This window comes from Phascolarctos cinereus, unplaced genomic scaffold (assembly GCF_003287225.1).
Source record: "Phascolarctos cinereus isolate Bilbo 61053 unplaced genomic scaffold, phaCin_HiC Scaffold_1;HRSCAF=81, whole genome shotgun sequence".
In the NCBI taxonomy this organism is placed as follows: domain Eukaryota; kingdom Metazoa; phylum Chordata; class Mammalia; order Diprotodontia; family Phascolarctidae; genus Phascolarctos; species Phascolarctos cinereus.
Window position 1 is genome coordinate 236,740,964 of NW_027555514.1, and position 22,892 is coordinate 236,763,855.

The window sequence follows — 22,892 nt, forward strand, 5'->3', positions numbered from 1 at the left end:
TGATCTCAACTGCCAAATCTAAAAAAAAAAATTCTATCTTTATATCCTTTTTTTCTAATCAAGAACATATAATTGAATATTTTACATAATCATAAAGCATCTTTTAAAAATCTGAAAACAGCAAAATGACAAAGATATTAACTTTAATAAGTTTTAATATTAGGACTGAAAAGTTATTGTCTGAAGTTTCAAACTTTAGCTTAGCAACAAATAATAAAGAGAGTAACTGGTCAGAAGCCTGAGGACTATTCATTAGTTGATATGGAATCCTTTGATGTATATTTGGAATAACAAAAGAAATCACATCTTCCAAGAGACAACATCAATAATAGTAAGCATATAATAATAAGCATCTCATCAGTGTCAGGAAGGCAAGGCAGAATTTAAAAACAAATAGAAAAACCTTCATATAGATGTAGAAGGTAATATTTGAATTGACTGAAAGAAACTTGGGATTCTAAGTGGTGGGGATCAGAAAGGATTACCAGTATCTACTTTTCTCTTTAAAAAATGACTTTTGAAAGGACAGCTAGGTGGCACTGGCTTTGGAGTCAGGAAGACCTGAGTTCAAACCTGGCCTTAGACACTTGACATTTACTAGCTGTGTGACCCTAGGCAAGTCACTTAACCCCTATTGCCTCACCAAAAACAAACAAAAAAAATGACTTTTCATCATCAAAATAGGATTTTTAGTTTGAATTTTAGAAAAAGTGGTTCTGAGAAATTTTTACTTTGCCTTTGGAGAGCAGGGAAGAAAGGAGGGGGAAGTAAGAATATTCATAAAAAGAATAATGTAAATAAACAAAATGATAGGTAAAGGCAAGATGACAAAAATCCACTGCTCCATTCATGAAACAAAAGCTGAGCATTCATTAGCTGAACAAACAACATATTATGCTGTCAGAAGAAAGACAATCTGTCATTGTTTGGTGAATGAGCAAACAATTAAGAGAAGCCATTCATATTCATGATAAATTAGCAAAAATGTCATGCCCTTCTCTACAAGAAAAGTCCACTCTTTTCAGAGCATTTTCTGGAACAAGTGTCCAAAGTGACCATTTCTCCATGATTGCTGGACTCCTGGGAGTAATAACCACGCTAGCCTTTCTTAGGGCCACCTTTCTCTAGATGTGTTGACTGACAGGGTCAGTAGCCCTTTGTCAGACAAGTTGAATACTCATGGGTTAGAGATCGGATCTGTGATTTCAATGGTATAAGAAATTCCTGGGTGGGGAAACTTCCTCTAATAATGCAGATCATCACCTCAGCAATCTAGGGTTTTAGAGACTGGCCTAGAGCACTGAGTGATACAACCACTACGTGTCAAAGCAGAACTTAGACTGGGGTCTTCTGAGCGTTGAGGCTTGCTCTTTCAAACTGCCATGCTCATTGGCTGCAGTGATCCATTGAGGAGACCTAATAGTCTGATTGTTTTTAGTTCAGATTCTGACAAAGGCTCTGCAAATTTCTTTGGAAGGGGAACTTCCTTTGAAAATATAGCAGTTTAGTATGCGAATGTTTTACATGATTGCATATGTATAATCTATGTCCGATTGCTTAATGTCTCAGGGAGGGGGGTGTGGAGGTAGGAAGAGAGGGAATTTGATAGAAATTGTTTTAACATGTAACTGGGGAAAATAAGATATGGAAGTTAAATATATATAATATATATATATATATATATATATATATACACACATACATATATTATATATATATAAAATTTTAATTAATCTTAAATATTTACTCAAGGGGGCAAATTCAAGAGATAGGTCATCCATGTGGTCTCTAACCCTAACAAACATCAAAACAAATCAAGGCCTAATTTGCTGGCGCCAATATGATTTTGTTCTGTTTTTGTTTTTTCTTTGAGATCTGTGACTTTATCAGGGTGGAAACAATGTGGTACTAGGTATCAGATCCGGTGAGTTACTTAATGTTCTCTAGACCTCAGTTGCTCATCTGTATAGTAAGGGAGTTGAATAAGGTAATTTCCAAGATCTCTTCTAGCTTCACCTTGTGATCATAATGAAAGCTTTTAAATTCTCTCCACCAATGCAGATCAAAAGCTAGTCTGTAACTTGAAGAGAATTTTATGGGACCCTGAACACTTTGTCCATAGTCACATGCCTAGTATGTCAGAGGTAGGAATTTAATATATGTTTTACTGACTCTAGGAGACATCTTTCAGGATCAAGACTGAGGGTTAAACAATGGTCTCCATCTGAGGTCTGTGAGCTTAGTTTTAAAATGTGTGTGTGCGTGTGTGTGTGTGTGTGTGTGTGTGTGTGTGTGTGTGTGTACACACTGCATACATAATATATAAAAAACTATTTCAATGATTACTTTCCTTTATAATTCTATAATTTATTTTATGCATTTAAAAACATTTTTCTGGGAAGGGATCCATAAACTTCATCATACTACTAGAGGGGTCTATTTAGTAGTTAACGAACACAATAAAATTAAGAATCTGATGTAAATTATATCTAATCTAAACAAACCAAAATATCACTTGTCTTTTCTAATTCCTTTGAATTGGTGGGATTCTTTGAAGACCATGTAAGACTGGCTTTAAATGAGATGATCAGGGAGCAGCTAGATGGCACAGTGAATAGAGCACCTCCCTGAAGTCAGGAGGACCTGAGTCCAAATCTGGCCTCAGACATATAATGCTTACTAGCTGTGTGACCCTAAGCGAGTCACTTAATCCCAGCTGCCTCACCAAAAAATAAACAAATAAATAAATGAAGGAGATGATCAGAATTTAAATCCTAACTCTGATACTAAGTAGCTATGTGACCTTAGGCAAAACATTTAACCTCTCTGGGTCTCAGTTTCCTTATCTGTAAAATGAAGGGTTGGACTAGATGACCTTAACCTAAGTACATTTATTTGCTCTAAATAGAAATAAATATTTTCTTGAATGACTTATTTTGGGAACAGTAAGAAAAGCTAAGGATGGGCTAAGCAATAGGAAGGCAGCCTTAGCAAGTGTGTGAAAAACCAATACTCATTTTATGAGCCAAATTTTCACAAGGAGAATGGCAGAAACTTTTTCCAAGGCTGCCCTAAAACAGGGAGTCAAATACAGCCAAGAAAGACACCTGAGGGAATATAAAATAAAGTCACCTTGATTAATAGCTGAAAAACAGATTCAGTTTAATGAATTGAGCAAATTATAGGTTTTTCATATGGGTCATTTTTATTTTTACTCTACACACAACCATCTTGAGTGACTACTAGAAAGACCTAACCTCCCATTTTATTTATGTGGCGCGTCTCAGAACATGGTCACACCTCATTTCCATTGTGGAGCTGCTATAAAGTGCCTTCCTTCTCCCTCCCCATCCTTCTTGAATAACCTGATCTCTGTTTAAAAGGCATTTCCCTGTACTGCTCCTGTCCTTAGGGCAACTAAGAAAATATCCTGTGTGCTCATGGCTCTCATGTACTGTGCCTTATGTGCTGCCCCTTTGATTTAAGGATTGCTGTAGAAAGAGTGAAGTCTCTGAGGTGGAGATCTGCCAAAAGCACAACTGTGAACCTGGAGCCCAGGTCTTCTAGCTGTCTCCTAGTCTCTGTAACCAATAGCTTCTATTTCCACATAGCTAGGAGAGAGGCAATGATGATGCTGTGGATGGCACTGGAGTTAGAAAAACGTGGGTGTGAGCCCTGGTTCTAACAAATAGTAGCAATGTGATGGCAAGAACCTGACTGATTTAATGACCTAGGAAAATCTTGAAGACTACAAATTATACTGTAGTTACTGACCTATCCCAGTAAAGGGATTTTTTTTTACACTAGGAGTTTCCCTACAAAGATGAAATCACAAGAGAAGAAGAAGAAGAAGAAGAAGAAGAAGAAGAAGAAGAATGCTCTTACTTCAGAGGCAAGGGCAAATTTAGAAAAGACTAAGATGAGAAAACCAAGGTGATATTTCATTTAGTTCATGGATTGGGAATACCAGGTCATCTATTCAACCCTTCATTTTACAGATGAGGAAACTGAGGCCTAGAGAGGTTTAAATGATTTGCCTAAGGTCACAGAGGTACTTAGTGTCAGAATTAGCTCTACCCCTTAGAATTCAACGAACTTGGAATTTATTTGGGTTCCTTCCCTCAAGTTAAGTGTGTATTGCCATTTCCTTTCCCCAAAAAACTTGACTGGGAAATGACATCATTTCTAAAGTCACCTAAATGGCATCCTTTCTAAATGGTTTGGCTATCTATGGTACCCAGTAAAATTCCTCCCTATCTATGCTATGTTTCCAATAGGAGGTCAACATGACACAAAAACTCTGGGGAGAAAATTGTATGGCATTTCATAAGTTGACATTCGGGAAGCATGTGAATAGGCTGCCATGAAACACTGATCCTAATTTGTAATGGGAGCAGGGAGAGGAGGTCAGAGGAGGAGGAAGGGAATCTACATCTTTGCAGGAATATAAAAATGAAATATCCATTTTCCAAGGTTTGGAAAAATTGCAAAATACATACCTCTGAGTCGTCTTTTATTCTTTTAGACATGAAAAAAAAACTACCAAGAATGTGCAGACCGCAAAAAGAAAATGTATAAAAATAAAATCTCATTCAGAAAGGTATGGATGCAGGGTGACACAGGGGATATAGAAGTGTTTTCAAAGACAGGAAGAGGTAGGCACACATCCCACCTCTAATACTAACACATTCTAGATCTGTGACCTTTGGCCAGTCACATCAACTCTCAGTGGTATAGAAAAGATGCTGACCTGTATTGGTAGAAGAAGTTTCCTCTCTTGGGAGCCCTCCATGCTAATGAAGTAACAGGTCTAGTCCCTAGCCCCAGCAAGGTACAGTATCTTTTTATTTAACATTAGTAAATGAGTGAGGGGGATTAATTAATCTCAGCTGATCCATAAAGTATATTCAGAAGCTCATCAAAATAAACTCATGCTCTTTAAGATGGGGGTTGGGCATGGGGCTGCAATGTTCTACTTAATTTCTAAGACTCATTTGCCTTGACTAAAATGAAATGGACTAGGGGGTAGGGGGACTTAAGCCTTGCACTGGTTCAATTTCCATTTTCTATTCCCCAATCAGGGAAATGAGAAATTCTAATGTTTATTTTTCTCTAAATGTATAAAAGTTGGATTCACTTTTAATTGTTTCCCTTTGGAAAGGACAACTGAGATTAAAAACAAGGGAGAAGTCTAGGCTAATTCCTAGATTTTAATACTGAAATCATATAAAGTAGCCTTCTTCTTGGCCTTCACTGATCAAATCTGAAAGACAAAACTGGAAATAAAAAGTACATTCCACTCACCTCAATCACTGCCACTCCAAATGCAACTCCGGCAACAACCACCAAATTTTTCTTTAAAAAATTTATAATATAGTCACCACATGTCTGTTAAAAAAAAAAAGGAGAGGTCAGTATTATGAAGGGTTTGCTTATATCTTAACTTCGTTAGCACAAGAGAGTTACATTAGACAGATAACAGTGAATAGATTACAATCTGCGTTGGTGGGAAGACTCTCCATTGATGAGATTACAGATGCACTGGAAAACTGGAATAATATAACAGATTAAAATTGAAACTCATCAAAGCCAGGGACTAGGTAATGTTTCATCCTTGTGCCTATCCAATATCTTCAATGTGATGTATTTAAGCATTTGTTTAATTGTGAGACTAAACTGAGCTTACTCTACAGAAACTCACTGGGGCAAAGACAAATTGAATTGCTACAAAGTAAAGAACTGTACTGACTCTTGCTTTGTTCAGACTAGATTAACTCCAGTCTCTCCTATCTATAACTTGTCTATACATAGGAGTTTGCACGCTGTTTTCCCCATCAGACTGGGAGCTCCTTGAGGTCAGGGACTTTCTCTTGCCCTTCTTCGTATCCTTACTGCCTAGCACAGTACCCAACACATAGCAAGTGCTTTAAAATGCTTATCAACTGCCTAAAAAAAGCCAAACTATTTGAACTTGCTCAAGAATTAAACTAAGATATTTTTTCTTCAGAATTAAGTAGAAATAGAGGGGTTCTTTTTCTGTTTGTTCTTAAGTCATACTTTTTGTTCTAAACCTTCTAAATCAGTGAATCAATCAACAGACATGTAATGAATATCTACCATGCACCAGGTACTGTGCAAAGGACTGAAAATGCAAAGACAAAAATAAATATAACAATGCCTCCATGCTCAGAAGCTTACATTCCATCTAAAAGAGAAATCTTTCTTCCAATTGATAATTAATACAATTAACCTCAATCCGTTCCTAATTTAAATGGAATCTAAAATATTTTATATTCTTATTTTTACATAAAAATTTCTATAAATCTCCTGTTAGTCCTTATATTTGTTTTCTTTAAAAAAAAAAGAGGAAGAGGAAGTTCTAGGTATCACACTTGTGCTTAAAGTCTTAGTTGGATACTTTACTGAGCTAAGAGGGGAAACATTTGTTTCCAAAGACTGGGAGAGCAGCTCTGGAGGTCCTGCCAGCCTGGGAAGAATAATGATCCTGGAAGACACACAGAATCGAGCCAGATATTGATTGCATAGACCAAGTGATGAATTTCTTTTGAGGACAGCAACTTATAAAGACCATCTTTACTGAAGCATACAAAAGTTTTGATTCTATCTAATAGCCTCAGATCTCTCCCCTCTCCACATAGCTGTAAAATTGTATTCTGAATTCACACAGGAAAAATAAATGAATGAATGAATAAAATAAAATAAAAAATATATACATGGCAGAAATGAATGAGGTACAAAGATCTATGAAGCTCTATATCCTGCCATTTGTTCCAATTGCTTTTCTTCTTCTTCTTCTTCTTCTTCCTCCTTTTGTTTCACTACTTCACTGTTATTAACCTCCCTTCTTTTCCAATTAAACATGAAGAGAGAAAGAAAGAGATCCACACAGGGGCCATATCCAAAAATGTATCTCTTTCTGGAGCTTAAACCCACCACCTCTCTGTCAGGAGTTGGGTAACATGTTTCAAAAGCCCTCTGGAGATACAGTTGGTTATTGCTTTATCAATTTCTTATGTTTTTTTTAAGGTTATTTTCCTCAACAGTTTTGTTTTCTTACATAATCATTCTACTTGTTCTGCTCACCTTGCTATGCATTAGTTTCATCCTTTTCAGGATGCTCTGAAATCATCCTTTTTTGTTATGTCTTATGGTTCAGTAATATTTCACTACATTCATGTAATACAGTACATTCAGTCATTCTCCAATGGATGGCTGCTTCTCCTTAGTTTCTAGGTCTTTTTCTTTCCTTTTAATTCCCACTTTAAGATTAGGAAGTTTGTTTTACTTGTAACCACTTCATCCTTTTTTTTAAAATTAATTTATTTTGATTTATCAACAATCACTTTCATAAGCTTTCGAGTTTTAAGTTTTTCTCCTTCTCCCTCTCTCCTTCTCCCCAACACAGCTCAAAATTTAATATAGGTTATACATATACATTCTTATTAGGCAGATTTTCACATTAGTGATGTTGTAAGGAAGAATTAGAACCAATAGGAGAAACCATCAGAAAGAGGAAACAAAACACAACAGAAGGAAAATAAAGAGTAAATAGTATGGTTCGATCTGCATTCAAACTCCATAGTTCTTTCTTTGGATGTGGAAAGCATTTTTCATAACTCTCAGATCCTTGCATTGCTGAGAAGGGCTAAGTCTATCAATATTAGTCATCGTACAACAAGGCTGTTACCATGCACAGCATTCTTCTGGTTCTGCTCACTTCACTCAGCATCAATGCATACAAGACTTTCCAGGTTTTTCTAAAATCAGCCTGTTCATCATTTCTTATAGCACAACAGTATTTCAGTACATTCATATACCACAACTTGTTCATCCATTCCCCAATTGATGCATCCCCTCAATTTCCAATTCTTTGCCACCACAAAAAGAGCTGTTATAAATATTTTTTGTGCATGTGAGTCCTTTTCCCATTTGTATGATCTCTTTGGGATATAGCCCTAGTAGTGCTATTGCTGGGTCAAAGAGTATGCACATTTTTATAGCCCTTTGGGCATAGTTCCAAATTGCTCTCCAAAATGGTTGGATCATTTCACAACTCCACTGATAATGCATTAGTGTTCCCATTTCCCCATATCTTCTCCAACACTTATCATTTTCCTGTTTTGTCATATTGTCCAATCTGATAGGTGTGATGTGGTACCTCAGAGTAATTCTGATTCACTTCCTCCTTGATCAGTGTTCCACCTTTCCTTGTCCATTTCAGATAACAGTAGTTTGATGCTTACTCCTTCATTTTTTCCAAGTTTGTAAACTCTTCTTCTGACTTACTCCAAATGTAAGCAATATCAAATCACATTCCCTTATTCTTCCTTTTTCCTATAGCATATATTCCTTTGGCTCTTTCCCTCTTAAAACTTTCAGAACAGAAATCAATCCACAGCCCCCCCCAATCCTTTTTTTAACTCCTTCATTACCCTTTGAAGATATTAAAGTTCTAAAATACACTTGTTTCTTCTCCTCCAGTAGAATTTTCTATTATATTATCTTGTGGCCCCTTCAATTGCTCAAATAAATTGGCTTTTCCAGATTTTGTTTGACTCATGTTTTCATGTCAAAGATCCTACTCAACTCTGGTCTTTTTTTCATCAAGAATATCTAAAAGCTCTCTATTCCATTAAAAGTCATTTTTCCCACTGTAGGATTATATTTAGTTTCTCATGATAAGGTATTCTGGGTTGGAAGTCTATAACTGGTTTATAGAAGAAGCCACCAAGTCATATATGACCCTAACTGTGGGTCCTTGGTACTCAGAAATCCTTCTTTTCTGGTTATTTAAAGTATGTTTTCCTGGGGCAGCTAGGTGGAGCTCTGGCCCTGGAGTCAGGAGGACCTGAGTTCAGATCTGGCCTCAGACCAAACACTTGACACTTAATTAGCTGTGTGACACTGGGCAAGTCACTTAATCCCAACTGCCTAACCAAAAAAGAAAAACAAAAAAAAAATTCGAAGAGTTCTTTGGGATTGGTGTTTTAATGTGAGAGCTGCAGCATTTAGACTGTTCACTGCCAATTCTGGTCACATCCAGAGTCTATACTATAGGTTTCCAATGACCCTTGATCTTTCTGGGTGCAGCCATTTTCCATGCCTTTTTTATACATAGCCTTATAGGCTAAAAGTTTCTCCAGCTCTAGTGTGCTGAGATGTTAATATCTTGTTTGTGTGGGATGGACACTGGCTTTGCCAACACCTACCTTTCTTATTTCCCATAAGCCTTTGGCTAATTGTCTAGTATGGGATTGAAGAAGTCATTTTCTGCAGTTTCTCATTATTAAATCTAATATAATTCTTGGGTTTTTACTAGAAGGAGAATGTGGGGACTAGATGGTCTCTGCCTCTCTTCAGGCAGCTGGAAGCCCTGACATAGTAATTTTTCTTAAGTGCAGCTCTGACTATGTCTTCCCAATCAACAAATACCAGTGGTTCCCTATTACATCTAAGATAAGATATAAACTCCTCTGGTTTTAAAGCTCCTCACAACTTCCCTCCCCATACTCTACAATCTTGCCACACTGAATTTCTTGCTCTTCCTCATGTATGGCACCCCACCTCCTATTTCCAAGCCTTTGCAGTGGTTATCCCTTATGCCTGGAATGTACTGCCTTCTCACCTCCTTCTCACTGAATCACTTTCTCTAAGATTCAACTCAAACACTACAAGATACCTATCAAGGTTTCCTCAATTGCTAGTGCCCTCCCTCCTCACTAATGCCATTGCATTTAACTGTGTATTTACTTTATACTTTGTCAGTGCTTATACATGTGGGTGTTATCTTCTTTGATAGAACATAAGGTTCTGGAGAGAAGGACTATTTTATTTTTGCCTTTGTATTCCTATTTCCTTGACACATAGTAGGTGCTTAATAAATCTTGATTGATTATATGATCTATGTCAGTAGAGGAAGCATATCCTAATGAAGTAACAAACTTTCCAGATTATTGATATCTAAGCATAACTCTGATACATCCATAATTACAATTTTACTACGGATCAGGAGAAGAATTTTCAAATGTTATCCCTTTTGCCCATTCTATATCAAAATGAGTTTTATGTGTGTAAATCTTAAAGCTAGTAGGCCAGCAGAACATTACAAAGTCAAGAATTAATCAAAATGTAAAAGGTAGCCTCACGTATTAGCATCAATACTTCAAATATTTGCAAAATATATGCAATGTCCCACTGGAGTCTGGCTAATAAATAAGCTCAAGAAAAAATCCTGAGCTCAAAATGTCCCAATTTCTCATAGTGATTTCAGAGAATTATAGGAAGGCATCTAGGGCATGACTGAATCAGGAACTGTTGAGGACACAGCTCCACTTGGATTGGTAGATACTAATCCAGAACTGGTCATCCAGAGCTCTAGTAATTAATGAACACTTACACCTAGTGAGAACAAATTGAAAGTCAACAGGGATGCCTTGAAGGTCCCTGGAACAATAGGGAAATGATTTAAGGTAAGGATAATAGCAACAAATTACAGATACATCTTATTTCCTACATAAGGAAGGAAACATGGTATAATGGAAAGACCTCTAGGATTTGGAGTCGAAGAACCTGGGTTTAAATCCTGGTTCAGTCATTTACTAGTTATTCACCTTTGGACAAATCACAACCTCTGTGGGCCTTAATTTCTTCATAATTGGACTAGATGACCTCTAAGATGCCTTCTAGCTATAAGAAGATAGCTCTATAACCCTGTGAGATAGCAATTTGTCATGATATATCCATTTTGCCAATAAAGAAATTAAACTCAGAGGTGATTTGACACAGCAGAGACTGCATAGTTAATAAGTGGTGAAGTTTCCTCTCTGAATCCAATGGTCTCTCTGTTGTGCCACACTGTCTTCCTAATGTAGAAAGGACTGCCAGATTCAGGTAAATTTCAAAAATTCCATACAAACATAAGGAAGCACTGTTGTCTTTCCTTTTGCAGAGGCAAAGCTGAGTTCCAAAGGAGAATGGGCACTTTGTTCAGGAGAATTCAGATCATGTCTTGGGAATATTTTTTTTTCTGGGAAGTTAAGAAATACCATGGGATCTGAAATTGCTGGGACTTATCTATTGCAGAATTTAGTATCACCTCTAGCTACCTCCCTAACTTCCACATTTGAGAGTTTAGTCCATAGAAGGGAGCTACTACTACCTTGAGGTTCAAAGAAAAGGATGCTTATCCTAGAAAATAATCATCCACCAGTGGATTTCCCATTAACAATCAGATAGTAGACATTTCTTAGGGAAGGTATTTTCTAAGATGGCATAGTGTAAGCAATATTTCCAAGATATTTTTCCTGTAACCCTAGCATGCATTTTCCCTCACAAATGAAGAGATCATTCACAAGAAGAATCAGCTCAAACACAATGGTAAAAATCACAAATGTAATATACACGTGTTAAAGGCAACAACACAACTGTTATTGAAGGGCTTGGAAGTCCTTTCTCCATGCAAAAAATTCACAGTCACCCTCAGGTGAATCATGTTTCCAGATTCGATTTCCACAGTTCAACTCTTGATTGCCAGGGATAGCTCCCTTGAGTTGCTAACTGGCCTTCTCTGCTGCCAAGGGACCCATTCTTCTAAGCTGCTTTGACTGCCATTGTCCATCTACAACTGTCTCCCCTTCCTGAATTGACTTGAATTCTTGTGAACCAAGAAACTCTCAAACTGCTGAAGGGAGTTTCTTGTTCTAGTCAAGTTATTGCTAGACACTATGGTAAATTGTGGGGGGAAGGGAGAAGAAAAGTCTTTCTTCCTCCTTTAAAAGAAATCTCCTCTACAAAATGTCTCCAAGTCTTGACTGGCTTAGCTATTCAAAGTCTTCAGAAAGGTAGCTAATTCATTTGCTCAGCCAATCAGGAAAATCTAACACCTCATTTGTACCCCTTCACACCTTGTTGTGGAGTTTAGAAAAACTCCCTAACTCTTCCATTACATAATGTTTCTGTCTTTCTCTTTTAATAAATAACAATTCTAATATGGTAGGTGACCAGAATACTTGCAAGTAGGGGAAAGTGGAATCAGCTTTTTGGGCTGTCCAATGGAGAGATTTCTTCAGGTTTGAATTTGAGGGCTTGAGCCAAGTGAAATATGGCATCCCCATAAAGCAAACACAGGCATTTCTGACACAAATATTAGTATGGCAATAATGGTAAATGTGTGAACAATTGATTTTTTTTTAACTTAGTACATTCCATTTGTTTTTTAAATGCCCCTACAAGATGGCATTAGATAATCTTCATCCTTTCACATAACTTATTTTCCCACTCACATGGAATCCACAATTTAGAAAAGTGTTACAATTCATTCAGAGTTAACTAGGAAACTAATGAACATGTCAAACAAGAATCACATTTTTATTTCCCAGACAGTTCAGTTATCTTTGAAAAAACTAAAAACAAAAACAAAGCAAACATGAATTATGGTCATTCCAGGATTCGTAGTTTTCCAGGTTTTTCACAAATGACACAAGGCAGACGGAAATATTTTGTGAATTTATGACCTGCCTTTTGGGAAAGTGATATATCAGTAAGCCTATATCCAACTGAATTATGTGTGAACTTAGAGGGTGTTTTTTTTAATGGTTGTAGATCATTATAGAGGTTTTCAAAATCTTAAAGAAGGAAAGTCTTAGGAATAAATCTTTAACAGGAGAAAAAATATTATGAAAATATGTATATTTTCTTTCTCAAAAGCCTAGCTAGAAACTGTTAAATAATTCTATATTCACTTGCATAGCATAGTTGTTTTCCCACAAAAATGAGTGGTGGGACTAGAAAACTGGTCATGTGTCCCCCTGTGAGTTACTGTACTTAAAAGCAGCAGTATTAAGTTCTTCAGAACAGACCTGCTGATGTCTTGATAAGAGCAGATAAAAAGGTTGAAATAGTTTTGTATTTTTTTCTTTTCCCACTCAGTCTTTTTCTTTTTGTCCTTGTTGTTTTTCAATTCTCCATTAAGGTAGCCAGTGGGGCAGCTAGATGGCGCAGTGGACAGAGCACCAGCCCTGGATTCAGGAGGACCTGAGTTCAAATCCGGCCTCAGACACATAACACTTACTAGCTGTGTGACTCTGGGCAAGTCACTTAACCCCATTGCCTAGCCAAAAAAAACCCCAAAACATTAAGATAGCCAGTACTAAAAGATGCTAGTGCCAAATGTAACCTTCTGTCATTGTAGAATACAACCTTATTAATGTCAGTTTATCAATTATGTATAATCTATGCTTTCTATTTAAAGGATCCCATCAATACACCTTTGTGTTACAACCATCAAGAAAGTGCTATATTTCAAAAGTTTCCTAGTTTTCTAGTTAACTAGGGCCAATGACTCTAAAATGCCAAATGAATGTGCTAAAACTCAAAATTCTACATATATATGAAAATCCTTCCCAATTTCTCAGTAAGAATCAACAGTTATAGGGGCAGCTAGGTGGCACAGTGGATAAAGCACCGGCCCTGAAGTCAGGAGGACCTGAGTTCAAATCCGACCTCAGACCAAACAGCTGACACTTACTACCTGTGTGACCCTGGGCAAGTCATTTAACCCCAATTGCCTAAAAAAAGAAAAAAAAGACTCAACAGTTATAGGCTGACTTCAGAAAAACCTGGAAAGACTTGTATGGTCTGATGCTGAGTGAAATGAGCAGAACCAGGAGAACATTGTACACAGTAACAGACACATTGTGCGATGACTAATATTGATAGACTTAACCCTTCTCAGCAATACAAGAATCTAAGACATCTCCAAGGGCCTCATGATGGAAAATGCTATCCACATCCAAAGAAACAACTGTGGAGTTTGAATGCAGATCAAAGAATACTATTTGCTTTTTTTTTCTTCTGTTGTGTTTTGTTTCCTCTGTGTGATGGTTCTTCCTATTGGTTCTAATTCTTACTTACAATATCACTAATGTGAAAATATGTTTAATGGGAATGTATATGTATAGCCTATATCAGATTGCACACTGACTTGGGGGTACAGGTGTTGAGGGAGGGGGAGAAAAATTTTAAATTCAAAAGCTTATGGAAGTGATTGTTGATAATTCAAAATAAATTAATTTTTTAAAAAATCAATAGTAATTTCTTTAAAATAAGTTCTGAAGTTTTCAAAGGATAAGTTTCTTTGCTTCTAAATTATGTGGCAAAATCTTAAAAAGCAAACTTCAAGAGAATAGTAATAGAGATCACTTTAGAAAATAGACCTTTCCTCTTAGATCATTTTAAATTTTTTCTCCTCCTTCCTACTATAGAACACATCTCTAGTATTGCTCAGAGTCGTCTAGAAATGAAGCCAACCTCATGGGGAAAAGTGGCTACATTCACTTACTGTTAATTTTATGTCTGCCTTAATGTTCTTGATCTTTCCAAAAAGATTCTTTAATGTAGAAAATTCTAAATGTTTGCACTATTGTTTGAAGTGTTTAAAATTTTCTTTGTAACAAATGTTTTCACATAAAGAGAACAAAAGATCTACTTACTCACCATGCCAAATTCATTTGGCTCTTACCTCTTTGTAAACTTGTTTTCCCATATACGATACACAAACATCATTTGTATTAGTAATGTTTGTACATTCACATGATGCAGAATATTTGTCGAAGTTCTTTCCCCAGTCAGCAGCTCCATTGATTAAGCCACAGCATTTAAACTGTGAGGTAAAAAGACAGAGAGATGAAAATTTACCTCCATCACCAGTAGTGTCTTTCTTATACGAAGTTGCTCATAAGTACCTCCACTCCATCCCAGTTCTTTCACTCATTGTCCATTCAACATTTACATACAAAATAGGACTCGTTTGCCTGTTCTATAATTTCTATCTCCATGTCTTTAAATCACCCCTTCACCATAGAAATCTCAGCCTACTTCAAAGCTCAACTAAAGAGTCACTCATCTTCCATACAAAACCTTGCCTAATCCCACCAGCTGCTAGTATCAAACTGCAGACACCCAACAGCAATGACAACCAAAAAAAACCTTTGTTTGATACATATTTTGTATATATTTAAACATGTGCATTGTTTTCTCCAATAAAATATAAACTCCCTGAGAGCAGGAACCATTTCATTTTGGTCTTTGTGTACCCAGTACCTAGCGCAGTCCCTGATGTATAGTAGGTTCTTAATAACTGTCTTTTGAGTGTTCAGTGTGTCCCAGAATTTTAAAGAGACTTTTTAGATTATCTAGGCAAATACCCTCATTTTAGACATTTGACTTAGAGATATGAAAAGGAATGTGACCTTGTTCACACAGTCAGAGAGGGCCATAGATAGGTACAGAAATCATGTCTTCTAAGTCCCAGTTCACTGTTTTTTCTATCATGAAGTTGTTGATATGCCAAGTTGATACTGGCATGCCCATTCATTGGATCTGATATTTTGGTTATTGATTTGATATATTGCATTTGATTTTAGAAGACCTGGTTCAGATCCTGACCTGGCCCTTACTAACAGTGTCACTCCAAAGAAACCTTTGAATCTCAGTTTCCTCATATATAAAATGGACAAAATGATATTCATACTCTTTACATCATAGGGGTGGGTTGTTTAAGTATTCATTAAGGACAATCATCCTTCCACCTCAGACTTTGTCTTAGCTTCTGGCACCTTTGCAATTAGCCTGGATCCAGCCTGAGTCTTCACAAGGCACCCTGAAGCTCCCGATTTAAGCCTGAGCATACTAGCTTTGTTCCAGAGCCTTTGGGCTCTGGATGCTTTTCCAGTATTAGACCCACTTGATTTGCCAGCTCTTACCTTCTCTATACTGTACTTTACCAGCTCTTGCTTACTAGGAATTAGGTCACTTAGACCTCATGGAACTCAACTACAGGAACCTTCCATACTAAGGGTTCCCCACCGCGATGAAGTCACAAGTCCCAACTCCCAACCATCTTCATGACATTAATTAAGCTTACAATAAAAAGTATTGAAATAAATAAGCATTACAGTTTTAAACATTATGTATTAATAAAACTTTTGAGAGGCAGCCTTGTATAATAGACAGAGACTGGCCTCAAAATCAGAATGACCAGGATTCAAAAGTCCTTCCTCTGAGACATGTGACTCTTGGCAAGCCACAACCTTTTACTGTCCTCAGACAACTCTCTAAGATTATGGATAGCCAAATAGCTGTTGACCTATATTGGGAGGTGGGGAAAAAAGGAAGGAAATAAACATCTATAAAGTACCTACTATGCATGAGACACTGTGCTAAACTGCTTTTTTTTTTCTTTTTACAAATATCATTTCATTTGATCCTCACACAAGAACCCTGGAAGGTAAGTGCTAGTATCTGAGACTAGATTTGAACTCAGGTCTTCCTGACTCAAGGCTCAGCACCCTGCATACTACAGCCCCACCTAGAAGCATCAAAATATGCTCACAAGGAACCTCTCCACCCTGATAAAAATCACAGGTCCAGGGGCAGCTAGGTGTCATAGTGGATAGAGCTCTGGCCTTTGAGCCAGGAGGACCTGAGTTTGAATCTGGCCTCAGACACTTGACATTTACTAGCTGTGTGACCCTGGGCAAGTCACTTAACCCTGATTGCCTCACCAAAAAGCAAAAAGAGAAAAAAAGTCACAGGTCCTGACCAAAGCTAAAAAAAATTTAAAAACACAATAAATTTTATAACACATAGCTGGTCCAATTAAAGTTTAAATGAAAAAAGAAAGTATATTTTTTACAGTTACCTTCTTCTGAAACAGAGGTTCTTAACTTTTGGCCATAAAGCCTGATAAAGTCTCAGAATAACATTCTTTTTCCATTCTTTTTTTGAGGGCTGAGGGAGGCAATCAGGACTGAGTGACTCTGACCAAGGACACACAGCTAGTAAGTACCTGAGGCCAGATGTGAACTCAGATCCTCCTGACTCCAGAGCCAGTACTGAATACTTTTTACCACCTAGCTTCTCCCCTGAATAACATTCTTAAAATTATTGAATGAAATGTTAAATTTCAGTTAGAGGTTAGTGAAAAATGTGTATGTTTTTTCCCATCTGAAGTTTGCCCACAGAAATCTATCCATGGACCCCTACTATGGGTCTTAGGTTAAGAACGCCTGTATTCATCATTTTCAATTCAATTCCATAAAAATTTTAATATCCTACCATGTACAAGGTGCTGTACATAGGATGTAGAGACAAAAATTAAATAGCCCCCTCCCATCTAAAGAAATCATGGATTATAATTGCTCATCTTTTTCTTCCATAGGTCAGTGAATTAACATTTTTTTAAGTTCCCAGGCACTATGCTAAATACTAAGGATCCAAAGATAAGCAAAAGATAGTCCCTACACTCAAGCTCAGTCTAATCATAGACCATCCCACAAGCTGTGAAACAAACATTCTGATCCTCCTCTAGAAACAACACACAAGGTGGAAATTGTAAAGCTGAGAAGAATCCATGCCTCACTCTAGGATTTCCAGTAAAGCTTTCCAATTACCTTCTTTTGAAATGCGTCCAAGTCATTTTTAAATGTTTCGTATTCAGTACCATCTTGGTCCAAAATTTCTACCTGTTCCTGGAAATTCTTTTTAAATGATTCTTCAATCTGGACAATAAAATAAAATATAAAAAGTGAGCCATAACAGTGTTAACACCACAGGTTTTGCCTAGCATAACATCATCCGTTTTCCATATACTCACCTTGGATTTGTAGACAATACCTAATATACCTGCGACAATCTGAAGAATCGCAATCAGAAGTAATGAGATGAAGAACTGGAGAGGAAAGAGAGATATCAAGCAATAGTCCCATTTTATCCAATAACAATCCAAGATCACTCTAACCGACGATGATGTCAGGTGCTGGTCAACTCAGGAGACTATTGCTCAACAAATGGTATATTACTAAACCTGTCACTTTTCACTTCCTTCTACCTCCCCTAAAAATGTGGTGTGGTTTTTTTTTCCTATTTCACTGCTCAGTAATACTGACAGAAGAAGGCATTGAAGCAGCATAGTAACTGGCCATAGTAAAGGCTTAATAAATGTCTGTTGTTTGATTGTATGAAACCAAAATGTATCATTAGGTTTCCCTACTAGTTCTAGAAATGGATCAACAAAAGTGAAGGTTGAAACCGTAGGTCAAAGTCTCAGGATTAATTGCAAAAATTAAATTCATAGATTGAAATTTACAGATATGCTTCCTCCTCCCCTCACATCCCAACTTTCCCCAACATCTACATAGTTCATGAGAATGATGCAACCCTGAGTCACATTTGCATAAAAATTTGATAAGGAAAATGGTTGAAATAAAATTTTAAAAGGTACTTTTTCCTAGGGCTTAAAAGGGCAGGAAAAAGAAAGCTGCAAAGGCCCTTCCCCACGAACAGGCTTTGTTCCACCAAAAAAAGCAACAAAGCCTGGAGTCTGATGAGTTTAACTTAAGTCCTGGAACAATGAGAAGTAACTCTTATAAGACTATCTTTTGGTGGAAAATGAATTAAGATATTGCTAAATTAATGTGAGGCAGCTAGGTGGAACTGTGCTGGGCCTGGAGTCAGGAAGACTCTTCTTGAGTTCAAAGCTGGCCTTAGACACTTACTGTGTGACTGGGCAAATCATTTAACCCTATTTGCTTCAGTTTCCTCATCTCTAAAATAAGGTGGAGGAAACTGCCAACCACACCAGTATCTTTCCCAATAAAACCCCAAATGGGATCACAAAGAGTCACCCAACAAATATAGCAAGAAGTGAACCACGAATGGGATCAGAGAACCTGGAATCAAATCCCAGCTCGGACATTTATCACACCTGAGACTCAGGACCTTGGGTTTTGTCATCCATAAAAAGGGAACTAACTGACCCGGGTTCCCTTTTAGTTCTAAATCCACAATCCCCTGATCTCCTACAAATGACTTTACCTTTATCTCTCCTAAATCACATCTTATTAAGCTTGCCACAATATTCTAAACTCAAGACCTTTTTTTAAACAACATAAGTTGAAAGCAGTTGCCGGTACAAATGGTGAAATACTATTGAAAAATGTAATGAGTATTTACATAGCACCTACTGTAGGCCAGAATTTACTCTAAGCACTTTTACAATTATTTCCTCATTTGATCCTTACGACCACCTTAAGAGGTAGGGAGGCTATTGCTATCTCCATTTTATAGTTGCAGAAACTAAGGTTAAGTGATTTGCCCAGGGTAACACAACTAGTAAGTGTCTGAGGCTAGATTTGAACTCAGATCTTCCTGATCCAAGGTCCAGCACTCTTTCCTCTACACCACCCAGCAAGACCTGGGAAGTGGAACCAAAGACAGTTTTCACAGGTCTCTGTTCCAATAGTCTTTCCACATGAAAGATCTCAGATATCTCAACTTCCACATTCTGTCCTTAAATACAAACATAAGGATTGCATAAATCTTGGCAAGATTCCTTGGCACGATTGGAAGGAAAGATAAGCACCATCAAACTTCCCAACATTCAGCACAGAAACTGGGGCCTGGATACCTACCAAGAGTAGCATGCAACGACTTTCTTTCATAGCACCACAGCATCCCAGGAAACCAAGTACCATGATAATGGTGCCTACAGCTATCAAGAGATTAACAGCTGCAAATATGTCCACTCCAGATGTTTCTTCATTGATGAGCTGGAGACAAAACACAAGTTAGTCACAAGATGATTAATAATTTGCCAAGCATGCTCCCCAACCCCCACAAACACTTTTAGGCATCTAAGTGGTACAGTGTATGGAGTTGGACCCAAGGTATCAGGAAGAACTGAATTCCTATCTGACCTTAGACTATTACTAGATGTGGAACTCAGGGCAAATCACTGAATCTCTGTATGCCTCACTTTCCTTATCTGTAAAAAAGAAAATAAGAGCAACTCCCTCACAGGGTTACTGTGAGAACAAAAATGAGAAATTTGCAAAGCACTTTGCAAACCTTAAGGCATTATAGGTAAACGCTAACTATGGTCATCATCATCTTTACTAGAGTTGAATAGGAAAGATGCATTGGCTAGGAAAGCTTTGAGAACAATTTCACTATAGCTAATGTAATTTTTGATTCATATGACCTGTGACTTACAGTCGTATATTAGGCCAGTTATACACTCAACTTGAGCATAAGGTCAAGATTTGGTGACACTGAATCCATGAATTGGTTAGCAAAATTTAAAAAAATCTTTTACAGAGATACCTCAGTGGTGCAGTGGATAGAATGCCAGGCCTGGAGTTAGGAAGACCCAAGTGCAAATACAGTCTCAGCCTTTTACTATCTGTGTGACCCTGAGTGAGTTACTTAAACTTAAAGCCTCAGTTTCTGCCTCTATGAAATGAACATAATTAATAGCGCACCTACCTCCCAGGGTTGTTGTGAGGATGAAAGTATATAACATTTGTAAAAGTACTTTGAAGATCTTAAAGCGCTATATAAATGCCAGCTACCTTGCTGGATAAAAATAGCAAAGAGACAAAAACTTTAAAAAGGATTTCGGTTGGTAGTTGCTCTTCCTGTTCCCACCATTCATTGGGAAAAGCTTAATTTGGTAATAACAGCAACTTCTCATGAAAATGAGAAGTCAGGAGGCAGCTAGGTGGCACAGTGAATAGAGCTCTGGCTTTGGAGTCAGGAGGACCTGAGTTCAAATCCAGCCTCAGACGCATAACAGTTACTAGCTATGTGACCCTGGGCAAGTCACTTAACCCGATGGCCTCACCCCCAAAAATTAATTAATTAATTAGTCCTAAAAAAAAGAAAATGAGAAGTCAGTCAGTTCTAAAGAGCTACACCCCTTTCTTGGCTCTGACTTACATGAAATTTTAACGGCACACAGCAGACATTTAGTTCTTTAAGCCAATCAGCCAAAGAATAATACCCTAATTAAATAATAAAATAATACTTAATGTTCCAGGTGTCCATGACATCCACTTTGACTCACTAAGTCATGAGACCTATTCAACCACCTTTGGGCCCAAGGTCTGGGAAAAACTCAAGTGATCCCAAGAGAAAACCGTCTATCCTAATCACCTCATTTTGTAGATGAAAGTAGAGATCATTTCACTCTTTGTCACTGTCATCCCAGTATACAGCATAGCACTTTTGCTTATAGTAAGTAGTTAGTAAATGCTTATGGGATTTTAACTTGAAATGAGGAAACTGAGGCTTATGAGGTGACTTGTCTAAGCTTGCAACTGACAGAAGTCGAATTAGCACCCAGGTGTGCTAACTTCTAGGTTAGTGCTCTCCTTACTCTACCACCATTTTGCATTCTAGACAGGATTCATGGTGTACTTTCCTTCAAGACATTTTTGTACATAAATAGAAATTCTTTTCAAAATACCATCAAATTCCCCTTCTCTACACCTTGAGAATCTGTTGTCCTTTATGTCTTCCATCAGTGCTTTATTTGACCTTTTAAAAAAAATTAAATCATGTTTATGGTTTCATTGGTGTTTCATAAGAGTGAATTTCCAGTGAAGAATTCTTCCACCAATGAAGATTCACCCTGTTCTAGTTTTAAAGAGTTTCCTGGGTCACTGATAAGTAACTTACCCAGGATCACCCACTCAATATGTGTCAGAAGCAGGCTTTGAACCCAGGTCTTCCTGGCTCTGAGGACAGTTCTTTGTCTGCTATGCCACACATGATTTCACGTGGCCTTAATATATTTAAAAATTGCTTTTGTTGTTTCCTACTGTGGTTGTCGCTACTGATGATGGCACTTTATATCATTGTGTGTGTGAGAGAATTTTGAATTTCTTTTAGTCTTTCCTTATTCCACAGCCAGAGAGGAAATGTGGTGGGGGCGTGGGAGAAGGGAATAATGGACCATAAGTTAAATTCTCAACCTGCCTAGGCTGTTATCTTGATATGTGCTTTCCCATTTATCACCTGCCTCTCCTCTACCCCAGGCTTCAAGGTTCTTACCTAAAAAATGTTGGGTTTTCCTAGATAATCTCTAATGTCCCCCTTCCATTGTGGGATGCCAAAACAGATTTTTATCAAGAATCTAGAATGTGATGCTCATGACTGGTCATTACATCATTAGAGTACTATATCTAATTAGGGGGTTTCCCTCTTCAGATGATCCTGAGTGTTAGAGGAGGGCAATGAATGAGAATTGGTCTAATTAAGGAACATAACTTACTTACAAATCATGGGTTTAACTTTCACCTGACAATAAAGTTATTGTTGGTTAAGTACTAGCTGTAGCTTTCTATGGAGCTGGAAGGTCACCTGACCCCACAGAGAAATTTAGATGGTGAGAAAAAGTTTTTTTAAAAAAGGCATTGACTGTCCCAAGAGTTAGTAGAATGGGAAGAATGAATACAAATAAAAGTGGAAAAGAAAGAAGAGGTTTGCTCCCAAAGAACAGGAGTATTTTAAGTTGTCTTTTGACTAAACCCTGTTTATGCTCTTATATAAAAGCATGGGTCTAAGAGCAGTGAAAAAATGTCTAAACAGAGATGAGTGAGTCTGAGTTAAAAGGTGGTCAATGACTACCTGTTCAAGACGTCCTGATATTAAAGAAGCTCTATCAAAATGAAAGTGAGCTGCTTGGTGATTATGGAGGTTGGTCCTGAAGGAAAACAAGAGTCTCTTGGAATAGTACCAGTCAATAAACATTTATTAAGTCAGTACTATGTACCATGTAGTGTGCTAAGTACTGGGCTTACCTAAATAAATAAATAAATAGACAGACAACATGCAAACAACCATGTACAAATAAGCTACATACAAGATAAATTGGAAATAATTAACAAAGGCTAGGCACTGGAATGAAGGATTAGTAAAGGCTTCCTTGTAAAAGGTGGGATTTTAGCTGGAACTTGAAGGAATCCAGGGAAGCCAGGAAGTACAGATAAGAAGGGAGAACATTCCAGGCATGGAGGGACCATAAAATTTAC

At 37.3% G+C, this 22,892-nt stretch overlaps 1 protein-coding gene across 4 annotated transcripts in view; it reads right to left on the minus strand.

The window, feature by feature from the left end:
• Positions 1 to 22,892, minus strand: part of TSPAN8 (tetraspanin 8) — an 81,585-nt gene that overhangs the window by 1,967 nt on the left and 56,726 nt on the right. For 3 of the 4 annotated variants that reach the window (XM_020990261.2, XM_020990262.2, XM_020990260.1), the window contains 5 exons: positions 19,491 to 19,628; positions 17,675 to 17,749; positions 17,472 to 17,579; positions 14,540 to 14,680; positions 5,305 to 5,388 (listed from right to left, as the gene is read on the minus strand). In XM_020990261.2, coding sequence (XP_020845920.1) covers positions 5,305 to 5,388; positions 14,540 to 14,680; positions 17,472 to 17,579; positions 17,675 to 17,749; positions 19,491 to 19,628 — 546 coding nt within the window. The remainder of the gene's footprint in view (positions 1 to 5,304; positions 5,389 to 14,539; positions 14,681 to 17,471; positions 17,580 to 17,674; positions 17,750 to 19,490; positions 19,629 to 22,892) is intronic. The other variant, XM_020990264.1, reaches the window with a different exon arrangement.